This window comes from Pseudophryne corroboree, chromosome 2, assembly GCF_028390025.1.
Source record: "Pseudophryne corroboree isolate aPseCor3 chromosome 2, aPseCor3.hap2, whole genome shotgun sequence".
NCBI lineage: Eukaryota > Metazoa > Chordata > Amphibia > Anura > Myobatrachidae > Pseudophryne > Pseudophryne corroboree.
This window is the reverse complement of record NC_086445.1, coordinates 340,820,198-340,832,894: the sequence shown is the minus strand read 5'-3', so window position 1 is coordinate 340,832,894 and position 12,697 is coordinate 340,820,198. Positions and strand designations below refer to the sequence as shown.

General features: G+C 49.2%; 1 protein-coding gene across 1 annotated transcript in view; it reads left to right on the top strand.

Annotated features, from left to right (window-relative positions):
- ABCC4 (ATP binding cassette subfamily C member 4 (PEL blood group)) overlaps window positions 1-12,697 on the top strand; it is a 675,760-nt gene that overhangs the window by 169,946 nt on the left and 493,117 nt on the right. The window contains exon 6 of the mRNA XM_063953021.1: window positions 2,734-2,897. Coding sequence (XP_063809091.1) covers window positions 2,734-2,897 — 164 coding nt within the window. The remainder of the gene's footprint in view (window positions 1-2,733; window positions 2,898-12,697) is intronic.

Here is a 12,697-nt window from a genome sequence, read left to right as displayed (position 1 = left end):
GTCTGTACATTTTCGATTGCAGCAGACCAGGAATGACAGTGTTGAATTCAGAGCTGAAGTCCACGAACAGTACCCTCGCATAACACCCCTGCGAGTCCACATGCTGGAAGTTGTGATGCAGACCCAAATTCACCGCGTCCTTTGCCGATCTATTATACCTGTAGGCAAACTGGAGAGGGTCAAGGAGGGGACCTACTGTGGACTTTAGATGGGTCTGTACCAGCCGTTCCAACGTCTTCATCACCCCCGATGTTAGTGTTACCGGCCTGTAGTTGTTCAGGTTCACAGGAGCAACCTGAGATAAACAGTCAAAATTAGATAAAAACTGTAAATGCTACTTTTTACACAGATATACAGTCTGTGTGGCTTTTCAAAACCATTCCGAAACCATTTTGGGGGTGTATTAGATTCCAACCATGTTCCTGTACACAGGCAAAATGGCTCTGGCGCCTTACTTCCGACGCCCAAGCTGTGCAGCCATACAGTTACTCAGAAGTTCAATTATGATCTGGTGTGCATCTGATGGTTGCATCTGCATACCCAAGAAGCAGATCACACACGTCTCCAGTGGGAGACTTAACACAAATCCCAGCAGCTGCGACATTTGCATACTTTCCACTAGCCGCTGCGCTCTGTATCGCACCTGCGAAGGCATTAGAGTCTATTTCTGAGTCAGGCCCTGTGTCTCTAGACTCCACTTGCTGTTTAACCCTTCTGTTTGCAAGAGTACTGGGTACAGTGGATTGTGAGCTAGATTGGGCTACTCACACCCAGTACAGCCTCCTCTTGCTTGTCCTGTCACCCATCCCCTGCCTGCTTCCAGCCTCGCAAAGTATCCCTAATATATCTACAGCCTGTATTTGCTACCAGCCATAATAGTTAACCAGAACTACCCTGTTAATGTGCCACATGTACATAATGTCCACACACTTTTTTTTCCTAAGTGATATTACCTGTTTAAAGCAAGGACTTTTCTTTATATAAAAGGATAACAATACATAGTGGAAATCATCCTATATATCTTAATAGGTGTAAATATTTAGTGTGTTGATAGGTCCGGTGTACAAAACGCTAGGCACTTGGGGATGATTTCAATGTCACTCCAACAGCGTGCACGGCACTGCTCCGCCCATCCTGCTCACACAGGGGAGTTTTTCTGATTTGCAAACTGGAGAACCAGACTTATTTACATATCTGTAATGGGTGCAGGGTGTGTGGTGCACACAGGGCCGTCTTTTCGTATGGGCTCAGTGGGCAATTGCCCAAGGGCCCCAGGAGTATAAAGGTCCTAGGCTGATAGCTGAGAGTCCCCTTTTTCCAGGGACACCAGTAATTTGAAAACCGGCCCTGGAGAACCGGAGATATCCAACTTCAAAACAGTGGTCCCCATCCGAGCCTGTTAATTGCTCTTCCCAGCCAGATATCGCAAATTCTGTCTGACTTAGAGATCTCCTGAGGGTACACTCCAAAGCTGGGACACTAGCAGCTTGTCTCTACTATGTCCAGAACCAGAGATATCAGTCTTCCAGCAGCTGGTCCCTTCTCCAGCGCCACACACCTTGTATGCAGTTTTGTATTTTCATTAGTGGATTGCTCTGGTTTCTGACCTCTGATCCCCAAGTCCCCAGTACCTCCTGAAAGGTGGTGCTCTCTAGTTTTTTTTCGTCCCATTGAAAGCTAAGAAATCTATTACCAGGATCTGGAGATATCTGCAGTCAAACAAGCTGCCCTCCCACTGGAAAATGATAAGCCCACTCCACTATCCACTTCTCCCCTGCATATTAAACTCACTTATTCCAATGCCCCCTTCTACAGTTTAGTGTTCTTCCTCCCACCCTATCTCCCATGATCTGTGCAGTAAATTAGTAATTGGTAGAAATTACTGCTCCAGGTCCTACATGCTGAGCGGAAGATAGAACACCCCCTACCGCCCATTTTTCATTAAATCTGCCACTGATAGCACCCCTGCTGGAGGATGGGTAGGGGCCCCAGTGCATTTCTTTGCCCAGGTACCTACATTGCTGGTAAAAAGGCCCTGGGTGCACATGGGGTCCAGGTAGGCGCACACCTTGCACCCATATAATTATACTTAAATCTCCACAGTACACGCTTCAGCTGGCGCTGCAAAAAGAAATCTCATGGAAAATGGCCATTTTCTTGGCGATTTGTGCGTAGTAGGGATGTCTCCGGGAACAAGGTGCAGGCACCATGTTTTCGGAGACCTGCGCATGCACAAAGCCAGAGTCTACCTCTCTGTCAGAGGAGAGGATCCTCACAGAGCCTGTACACCGGCCCTCTACTCTCTTAAACGGTCTCTGACTAGACCCTCTACAAACCAGAATGCCCAAGTGTGTCCTGCACAGCCAGCGAGGTCTGGGTCTCTAGTGAGTGAACACTGCCACAGTTGTCCTGATTTCAGTCATATAACATCAATTTAACCTGCACAAACTAACTTCTAAACAGGAAAGACTGGAAAGTACCCGTATATTTCTTTTGTAAATGTTTGTATATGTCGTGATGGTGGTGATACTCTGGGAATGGATTTGGCTATTATTGTTGTACATCTGGCGCCCCAGCAGAACTTCTGTGATAGGTATTGGACTTTTGGGTGTAGAGCTTATAGTTATATTTAGTTTGCCTTGGCTATCGCTTTAGGGTCACCTTCTATTTTAGTGTGTGCACATGTAGCGTTTATTGTAGAATTATTTTTACCCACTCACTTATTTTGAACAGGTAACTATTTTCTTGCACTATATATGGGCTGGACCCCTGCAGGCCATTGCGGTTACTGTGCTTCTCTGGATTGAGATTGGACCATCATGTATGGCGGGAATAGCAGTTCTATTTATCCTCATGCCTCTACAAACTTGTATTGGAAAATTATTTACTTCATTAAGGTAAATCTTAGTGGCAGTAAGCTTTAGCTTTATTTATCTTATACTTTAAATTACTACTTTTTTAGTTATTTTTAATGCAGTTCTGCTTACATGGAGAAAACCTCTGAATATTCTTTTTTTTTTTTTAAATTTAGGAACAGTAAGTGGAGGAAAACAGTAAATGTATACAGCCAGTTATATAAATTATATAAATTGTTTAGATCTGTTATATTTAAATCAACAAAACTTTTGTATAATTTAACACAGTGGTTCCTAAACTTGTTTCCGTGGGCGGTCCAGTCACAAATAAAATGATTTGGGCCAGCATGCATGTTCTGTTGGGCTGCACGCTACCTGCAAGCCTCAGGGGCGCAACGTGCGATCATTTCCACAGGCTGCACAACTTGTGTGACCCTTCTCCTACTCCTCCATGGAGCAAAGTGAGAACAGGTTAATGGGCAACAATGATTTACTGCAAAGACATTCTGTCCAAATGATTATTTCTGCTGACAACCAAGTGAATACACCAAGGGTGAATGAGGTTCTGCACAGTATACTCGGTTTCTGGCATAACTTAGTGTAAGTATTTTCCCTTCTCACCTAACTTTTGTCCATCCTTCTCATGTGTGTCACATTATCTGTATGTGTCTCTGCTATACCTCTGTATCTGTCTCTATCATCCACTTTGTATTGGGCTATCTGTCTTCAATTTTGAATGTGTTCACCCTTTGTGTGTATACCACTGTTCCTGCATCCCATCTGTTCCCCTACTTTTTTCTCCCATGTGATCCCACAACCCACTTTCCTTCCACTTCTCCCTTTTCTACTTTTCAGCTACATGTTATAGGCAAGGGTTGGGTATGAAATACCGGCTGTTGGGATGCCGGTGTCACATAACCGACCGCGGCCTCCCGACATTGAGGATCCAGACACCAGACAGGGGTAAGTATTTTATCCCTCTCCTTCCCCATACTCTAACCCTTGGGAGTCGGCAGCTACAGCTAATCCGTGGGGTGGGGTGGGGGGGGGGGGGGGGGGGGTTGCGGCTAGGACTGACCCTCAGGGGTTGGAGGCTATGTTTAACCACTTCCTCCACCCCAAGTGCCTAACCGTAAACCCCTCTCCATGGCGCTTTGAGGGACGTCCTGAGCCAGCGTCTTAATACCCTACACTGGTCATAGATGCTAAACGGAGACTGAATCCCCAGGCTAGTGTCAGAATCCTCCATACTCAGACGCTCACAGGGGACACGGAATCCCTCGCCTTGCTACGGAGTCCTCAGGCCAGTATAAAGAATTTGTGGGGATTGTGGGGAGCTTCTCCTCAGAGCAGACCCAGCAGCGTTCAGCGCCATTTTCCTGCCTGCAGTTCCTGTACACAGACGCTGACAGTGCTGTCCCTCCAAGCAACTCCAGCTATCCTGTGCGGTAACAGGGGGTTGTAGAAGGGGGGGGGGGGAGGGGGAGGCAGTGAATTAGATCTGTGTAACTATTACAGTTCACAGTGGGTGCTGGTAAGGGGTGTCCTTTAGCGCTGTGTGTGGGTTGGCTCTGAACTCTGTGTCTCTCTTGCCATTCTCATGGGGGAAACTTTGTCTAACCTTCCCTGTGTGTGTGTGGAGTGTTTGGGGTCTCCAGTTAGCTTTGTCCAGGGATTCTGTGTCATATGCGGCTGAGGATATGTCCTCTCAGAATGATCTCATTCCATGTACTCAGGATTGCACTGTTATAGCGCAGATACCAGCAAGGGAGCCGGAGTGGTTATCCTCTATCAAAACTATGATTTCTCAGATTTCTACTAGGGTTGCTCAGAATGAATCTGCAACTCAGGTTTTACAGAACTCTCTATGGCAGTTTGGTCTGGTTCTGTTACCTCAGGACCCTCCTCTGTGGGTTCCCACAAACGTGCTCTTGCCCAGATCATGCAAGACGACACGGATACCGATTCTGACACTGCAGACGGTGATAGGGACGTGCTCAGGGGGGCCGCATCTCTTGCAAAAGGGGTGCAGTTGATTATAGCCTCTATTAGAGATGTGTTGAATATTACTGATACTACACCTGAACAGGTTGAGGAGGCTTACTTCACTGACAATAAGAAAGCCTCCGCTAACCTTCCCTGCGTCCAAAGAATTAAATGCAATTTTTGAAAAAGCATGGGAAAATCCTGAGAAAAAATTCCAGATCCCTAGAAAGGTTCTTTTTGCTTTCCCCTTCCCTGAGGAGGATAGAAAGAAATGCCCACCCATAGTGGAGGCGTCTGTATCCAGACTCTCGAAAAAGTGGTTTCTCTAACGTCCTAGTGGATGCTGGGGACTCCGTAAGGACCATGGGGAATAGATGGGCTCCGCAGGAGACTGGGCACTCTAAAGAAAGATTTAGTACTACTGGTGTGCACTGGCTCCTCCCTCTATGCCCCTCCTCCAGACCCCAGTTAGAATCTGTGCCAGGACAGAGCTGGGTGCTTTTAGTGAGCTCTCCTGAGCTTGCTAATAAGAAAGTATTTTAGTTAGGTTTTTTATTTTCAGAGAGCTTCTGCTGGCAACAGACTCTCTGCTACGTGGGACTGAGGGGAGAGAAGCAAACCTACTAACTGCGGCTAGGGTGCGCTTCTTAGGCTACTGGACACCATTAGCTCCAGAGGGATCGAACACAGGACCTGACCTTGTCGTCCGTTCCCGGAGCCGCGCCGCCGCCCCCCTCGCAGAGCCAGAAGACAGAAGCCGGCAGAAGCAGAGAAGACATCGAAATCGGCGGCAGAAGACTCCTGTCTTCACATGAGGTAGCGCACAGCACTGCAGCTGTGCGCCATTGCGCCCACACTAACCCACACACTCCGGTCACTGTAGGGTGCAGGGCGCAGGGGGGGGGGCGCCCTGGGCAGCAATTGATACCTCCTGGCGAAAGCTGCATATAGACAGTTGGACACTGTTATATGCATGAGCCCCCGCCATTAATTTTACACAAAATCGCGGGACAGAAGCCCGCAGCTGAGGGGGCGGGGCCTTCTTCCTCAGCCCTCACCAGCGCCATTTTCCTTCCACAGCTAAGCTGAGAGGAAGCTCCCCAGGCTCTCCCCTGCAGAATCACGGTAGAAGGGTAAAAAGAGAGGGGGGGGCACATAAATTTAGGCGCATTAATCATAATACAGCAGCTACTGGGTAAACACTAAGTTATTGTGCGATTCCTGGGTCATATAGCGCCGGGGTGTGTGCTGGCATACTCTCTCTCTGTCTCTCCAAAAGGCCTTGTGGGGGTCCTGTCCTCATTTAGAGCTTCCCCTGTGTGTGTGGTGTTGGTACGCGTGTCGACATGTTTGACGAAGAGGGCTATGTGGAGGCAGAGCAAGTGCAGTTGAATGACGTGTCGCCGCCGACGGTGCCGACACCTGATTGGATGGATATGTGGAAGGTGTTAAATGATAATGTAAACTCCTTACATAAAAGGTTGGATAAAGCTGATACCTTGGGCCAGTCAGGGTCTCAACCCATGCCTGATCCTACAGCGCAGAGGCCCTCAGGGTCTCAAAAGCGCCCACTATCCAAAATGGTTGACACAGATGTCGACACGGATTCTGACTCCAGTGTCGACGACGATGATGCAAAATTGCAACCGAAAATGACAAAAGCTATCCGCTACATGATTATAGCAATGAAGGATGTTTTACACATATCAGAGGTAAACCCTGTCCCTGACAAGAGGGTTTATTTGTATGGGGAGAAAAAGCAAGAGGTGACTTTTCCCCCTTCACATGAGTTAAATGAGTTATGTGAAAGAGCGTGGGATTCCCCAGATAAGAAAGTCCTGTTTTCCAAAAGGTTACTTATGGCGTACCCTTTCCCGCCAGAGGACAGGGTGCGCTGGGAATCCTCCCCTAGGGTAGATAAAGCTCTCACACGCTTATCTAAGAAGGTGGCCCTGCCGTCACAGGATACGGCCGCCCTAAAGGATCCTGCAGATAGAAAGCAGGAAAGTATCCTGAAATCTGTTTATACACATTCAGGGACTCTACTGAGGCCGGCAATTGCGTCGGCGTGGATGTGTAGTGCTGTAGCAGCGTGGACAGATAATCTGTCTGCGGAAATGGATACCTTGGACAGGGATACCATTATGCTGACCCTGGGGCATATAAAAGACACTGTCCTATATATGAGGGATGCCCAGAGGGACATTTGCCTACTGGGCTCTAGAATTAATGCAATGTCCATTTCTGCCAGGAGGGTCCTGTGGACTCGGCAGTGGACAGGTGATGCCGACTTCAAAAAACACATGTAGGTGTTACCTTACAAGGGTGAGGAATTGTTTGGGGACGGTCTCTCGGACCTGGTTTCCACAGCTACTGCTGGGAAGTCAAACTTTTTGCCATATATTCCCTCACAACCTAAGAAAGCACCGTATTACCAAATGCAGTCCTTTCGCGCACAAAGAAGCAAGAAGGTCAGAGGTGCTTCCTTTCTTGCTAGAGGCAGGGGTAGAGGAAAAAAGCTGCACCTTACAGCTAGTTCCCAGGAACAGAAGTCCTCCCCGGCTTCCACTAAATCCACCGCATGACGCTGGGGCTCCACGGGTGGAGCCAGGAGCGGTGGGGGCGCGTCTCCGACATTTCAGCCACCAGTGGGTTCACTCACAGGTGGATCCCTGGGCTATACAGATTGTGTCTCAGGGATACAAGCTGGAATTCGAGGTGATGCCCCGTCAACGTTACCTAAAATCGTCCCTGCCAGCTTCCCCCATAGAAAGGGAAGTAGTGGTAGCGGCAATTCACAAGCTATTTCTCCAGCAGGTGGTGGTAAAGGTTCCCCTTCTTCAACAGGGAAAGGGATACTATTCCACAATGTTTGTGGTACCGAAACCGGACGGTTCGGTCAGACCTATATTAAATTTAAAGTCCCTGAACATTTATCTGAAAAGATTCAAGTTCAAAATGGAATCGTTCAGAGCGGTCATTGCAAGCCTGGAAGAGGGGGATTTTATGGTGTCTCTGGACATCAAGGATGCTTACTTGCATGTCCCCATTTATCCGCCTCATCAGGAGTACCTCAGATTTGTGGTACAGGACTGTCATTACCAATTCCAGACGTTGCCGTTTGGGCTCTCCACGGCACCGAGAATATTTACCAAGGTAATGGCAGAAATGATGGTGATCCTGAGAAAGCAAGGAGTCACAGTTATCCCATACTTGGACGATCTCCTCATAAAGGCGAGGTCCAGGGAGCAGTTGCAGATCAGCGTAGCGCACTCTCAGGAAGTGTTGCAACAGCATGGCTGGATTCTGAATATCCCAAAGTCGCAGCTGATTCCTACGACGCGTCTGCCCTTTCTGGGCATGATTCTGGACACAGACCAGAAGAAGGTGTTTCTCCCGACGGAGAAGGCTCAAGAGCTTGTGACTCTAGTCAGAGACCTCTTACAACCGAAACAGGTGTCGGTGCATCACTGCACGCGAGTCCTGGGAAAGATGGTGGCATCGTACGAAGCCATTCCCTTCGGCAGGTTCCATGCGAGGATCTTTCAATGGGATCTGTTGGACAAATGGTCCGGATTGCATCTTCAGATGCATCGGCTGATCACCCTGTCCCCCAGGGCCAGGGTGTCTCTTCTGTGGTGGCTACAGAGTGCTCACCTTCTCAAGGGCCGCAGGTTCGGCATACAGGACTGGGTCCTGGTGACCACGGATGCGAGCCTCCGAGGGTGGGGGGCAGTCACTCAGGGAAAAAACTTCCAAGGGTTGTGGTCAAGTCAGGAGGCTTGTCTGCACATAAATATCCTGGAACTAAGGGCCATATTCAACGCCCTGAGTCAAGCGGAGCCCCTGCTTCGCAACCAACCGGTGCTGATTCAGTCAGACAACATTACCGCGGTGGCTCATGTAAACCGCCAGGGCGGCACAAGAAGTAGAGTCGCGATGGCGGAAGCCACCAGGATTCTTCGGTGGGCGGAGAATCACGTGCAAGCACTGTCAGCAGTGTTCATTCCGGGGGTGGACAACTGGGAAGCAGACTTCCTCAGCAGGCACGACCTTCACCCGGGAGAGTGGGGACTTCATCACGAAGTCTTCACTCAGATTACAAATCGATGGGAACTGCCACAGGTAGACATGATGGCGTCCCGTCTCAACAAAAAGCTACAAAGGTATTGCGCCAGGTCAAGAGACCCTCAGGCGATAGCTGTGGACGCCCTGGTAACACCGTGGGTGTTCCAGTCGGTCTATGTGTTTCCTCCTCTTCCTCTCATACCTAAGGTGCTGAGAATCGTAAGAAGAAGAGGAGTGAGAACAATACTCATTGTTCCGGATTGGCCAAGAAGGACTTGGTACCCAGAACTGCAAGAAATGCTCACAGAGGACCCATGGCCTCTGCCTCTCAGACAGGACCTGTTGCAACAGGGGCCCTGCCTGTTCCAAGACTTACCGCGGCTGCGTTTGACGGCATGGCGGTTGAAAGCCGGATCCTAGCGGAAAAAGGCATTCCGGAGGAAGTTATTCCAACGCTGATAAAGGCTAGGAAGGACGTGACAGCAAAGCATTATCTCCGCATATGGCGAAAATATGTTGCTTGGTGTGAGGCCAGGAAGGCCCCTACAGAGGAATTCCAACTGGGCAGATTTCTGCACTTTCTACAGTCTGGAGTGACTATGGGCTTGAAGTTGGGATCCATAAAGGTCCAGCTTTCGGCCCTATCCATTTTCTTTCAAAAGGAACTGGCTTCTCTTCCTGAAGTTCAGACGTTTGTTAAGGGAGTGCTGCATGTTCAGCCCCCTTTTGTGCCACCAGTGGCACCTTGAGATCTTAACGTGGTGTTGAGTTTCCTGAAATCTCACTGGTTTGAGCCACTTAAGACCGTGGAGCTAAAGTATCTCACGTGGAAAGTGGTCATGCTATTGGCCTTAGCTTCGGCTAGGCGTGTGTCAGAATTGGCGGCTTTGTCATGTAAAAGCCCCTATCTGGTTTTCCATATGGACAGGGCAGAATTACGGACTCGTCCGCAATTTCTGCCGAAGGTGGTGTCATCTTTTCATTTGAACCAACCTATTGTGGTGCCTGCGGCTACTCGTGACTTGGAGGATTCCAGGTTACTAGATGTAGTCAGGGCTTTGAAGATTTATGTAGCCAGAACGGCTGGAGTCAGGAAAACTGACTCGCTGTTTATCCTGTATGCCCCAACAAGTTGCGTGCTCCTGCTTCAAAGCAAACCGTTGCCCGCTGGATCTGTAACACGATTCAGCAGGCTCATTCTGCGGCTGGATTGCCGCATCCAAAATCAGTGAAAGCCCATTCCACAAGGAAGGTGGGCTCTTCTTGGGCGGCTGCCCGAGGGGTCTCGGCATTACAGCTTTGCCGAGCTGCTACTTAGTCGGGTTCAAACACATTTGCAAAATTCTACAAGTTTGATACCCTGGCTAAGGAGGACCTTGAGTTTGCCCATTCGGTGCTGCAGAGTCATCCGCACTCTCCCGCCCGTTTGGGAGCTTTGGTATAATCCCCATGGTCCTTACGGAGTCCCCAGCATCCACTAGGACGTTAGAGAAAATAAGATTTTACTCACCGGTAAATCTATTTCTCGTAGTCCGTAGTGGATGGTGGGCGCCCGTCCCTAGTGCGGACTTTCTGCAATACGTGTATATAGTTATTGCTTAATAATGGGTTATGTTATGTTGGCATCCATTGTTTGATGCCCTGTTGTTGTTCATACTGTTGACTGGATAAGTGTATCACAAGTTATACAGTGTGATTGGTGTTGCTGGTATGAGTCTTACCCGGGATTCCAAAATCCTTTCCTTATAATGTCTGCTCTTCCGGGCACAGTTTCCTTAACTGAGGTCTGGAGGAGGGGCATAGAGGGAGGAGCCAGTGCACACCAGATAGTACTAAATCTTTCTTTAGAGTGTCCAGTCTCCTGCGGAGCCCGTCTATTCCCCATGGTCCTTACGGAGTCCCCAGCATCCACTACGGACTACGAGAAATAGATTTACCGGTGAGTAAAATCTTATTTTTACCTGTTCCAGGATCTACCGTCTTAAAGGAGCCGGCTGATCGTAAAATTGATACTACGCTCAAATTCATATACACGGCTTCAGCGGCAATACTACTTCCCACTATTGCCTGTGCATGGATTTCCAAAGCTATAGTAAAGTGGTCAGGCACGTTACTTGAGGATTTGGATACGTTAGATAAGAGTGACATTGAATTGTTTCCCCGTAACATTCAGGATTCTGCAGGTTTTATGGTGGAATCCATGAAAGACCTGGGTTCAATGGCTGCAGGAATTTCTTCCATGTCCGTCTCAGCTCGTCGAGGACTGTGGCTGCGCCAGTGGTCTGCCGACGCGGAATCCAGGAGAGGTGTGGAGACCCTACCCTACACAGGTCAGACTCTCTTTGGGGAAGCGTTGGATGCGTGGATCTCCACAACTACAGCGGGTAAGTCCCCTTTTCTTTCCTCAGCAGCTACTGCTATGAAGAAACTTTTTCCTTCACCTGCATCTCAGTCCTTTCGGGTTACTAAACCGAGAAAGGCCAAACCGTCCAACACCACCTTTAGAGGAGGCCGGCCAAAATCCAAGAAACCTACTGCGGCGGGTTCCCAGGAACAGAAGCCTGCTTCAGGCGCGCCAAGTCCTCCGTATGACGGTGGACAGCGCAGCCTGGAGGTAGGACCAGTGGGGGCGAGACTCAGACATTTCAGTCACGTCTAGGTGTCGTCCGGCCTGGATCCCTGGGTACTAGATATTGTGTCCCAGGGATACAGGCTGGAATTTCAAGATCTCCCTCCTCATCAGTTCTTCAAATCGGGCTTGCCAGCTTTGCCGGCAGACAGAGCTATCCTGCGGGGCGCCATTTAAAGGTTGGTGGAGGCACAGGTCATTGTACCAGTCCCTCCTCAAATGCAAAACACGGGTTACTATTCGAACCTTTTCGTGGTAACGAAACCGGATGGTTTGGTCAGGCCCATTCTGAAGTTAAAATCACTAAACCCCTTTCTGAGGGAGTTCAAGTTCAAAATGGAGTCTCTAAAGGTGGTGATATCAGGTCTGGAGGAGGGGAATTCCTGATGTCCCTGGATATCAAGAATGCGTACCTCCACATTTTGATTTGGCTACCGCATCAAGCTTATCTCCGATTCGCACTGTTGGACTGTCATTTTCAGTTCCAGGCCCTTTCCATTCGGCTTCTCCACAGCACCGAGGGTATTCACCAAGGTAATGGCGGAAATGAGGGTTCTCCTCCGCAGGCAGGGGGTGAACATAATTCCATATCTGGACGACCTGCTGATAAAGGCATCGTCCAAGGAGAAGCTGTTACGGTCAATAGTTCTCACGACCCAGCTTCTCAGGGAACATGGTTGGATCCTGAATATCCCAAAATCACATTTGGAGCCAACCAGGAGGTTGTCCTTTCTGGGAATATTTCTTGACACGGATGTTCACAGGGTGTTCTTCCAGAGGACAAAGTGTTGGTAATACAAACAATGGTCCTGGATGTCCTGAGGCCAGCCCGGGTGTCTGTTCTTCAGTGCTTTCAACTTCTGGGAAAGATGGTGGCCTCTTACGAGGCTCTGCAGTACGGGAGGTTTCATGCTCGATCCTTCCAACTGGATCTCCTGGACAAGTGGCCGGGATCCCATCTACACATGCACCAGAGAATACGTCGGTCTCCAAAGGCCAGGATTTCACTCCTCTTGTGGCTGCAATTACCTCACCTTCTGGAGGGCCGCAGGTTCGGGATTCAGGACTGGATCCTTCTAACCACGGATTCAAGTCTCCGGGGCTGGGGTGCAGTCACTCAAGGGGAAACCTTCCAAGGACGGTGGTCAAGTCTGGAAAC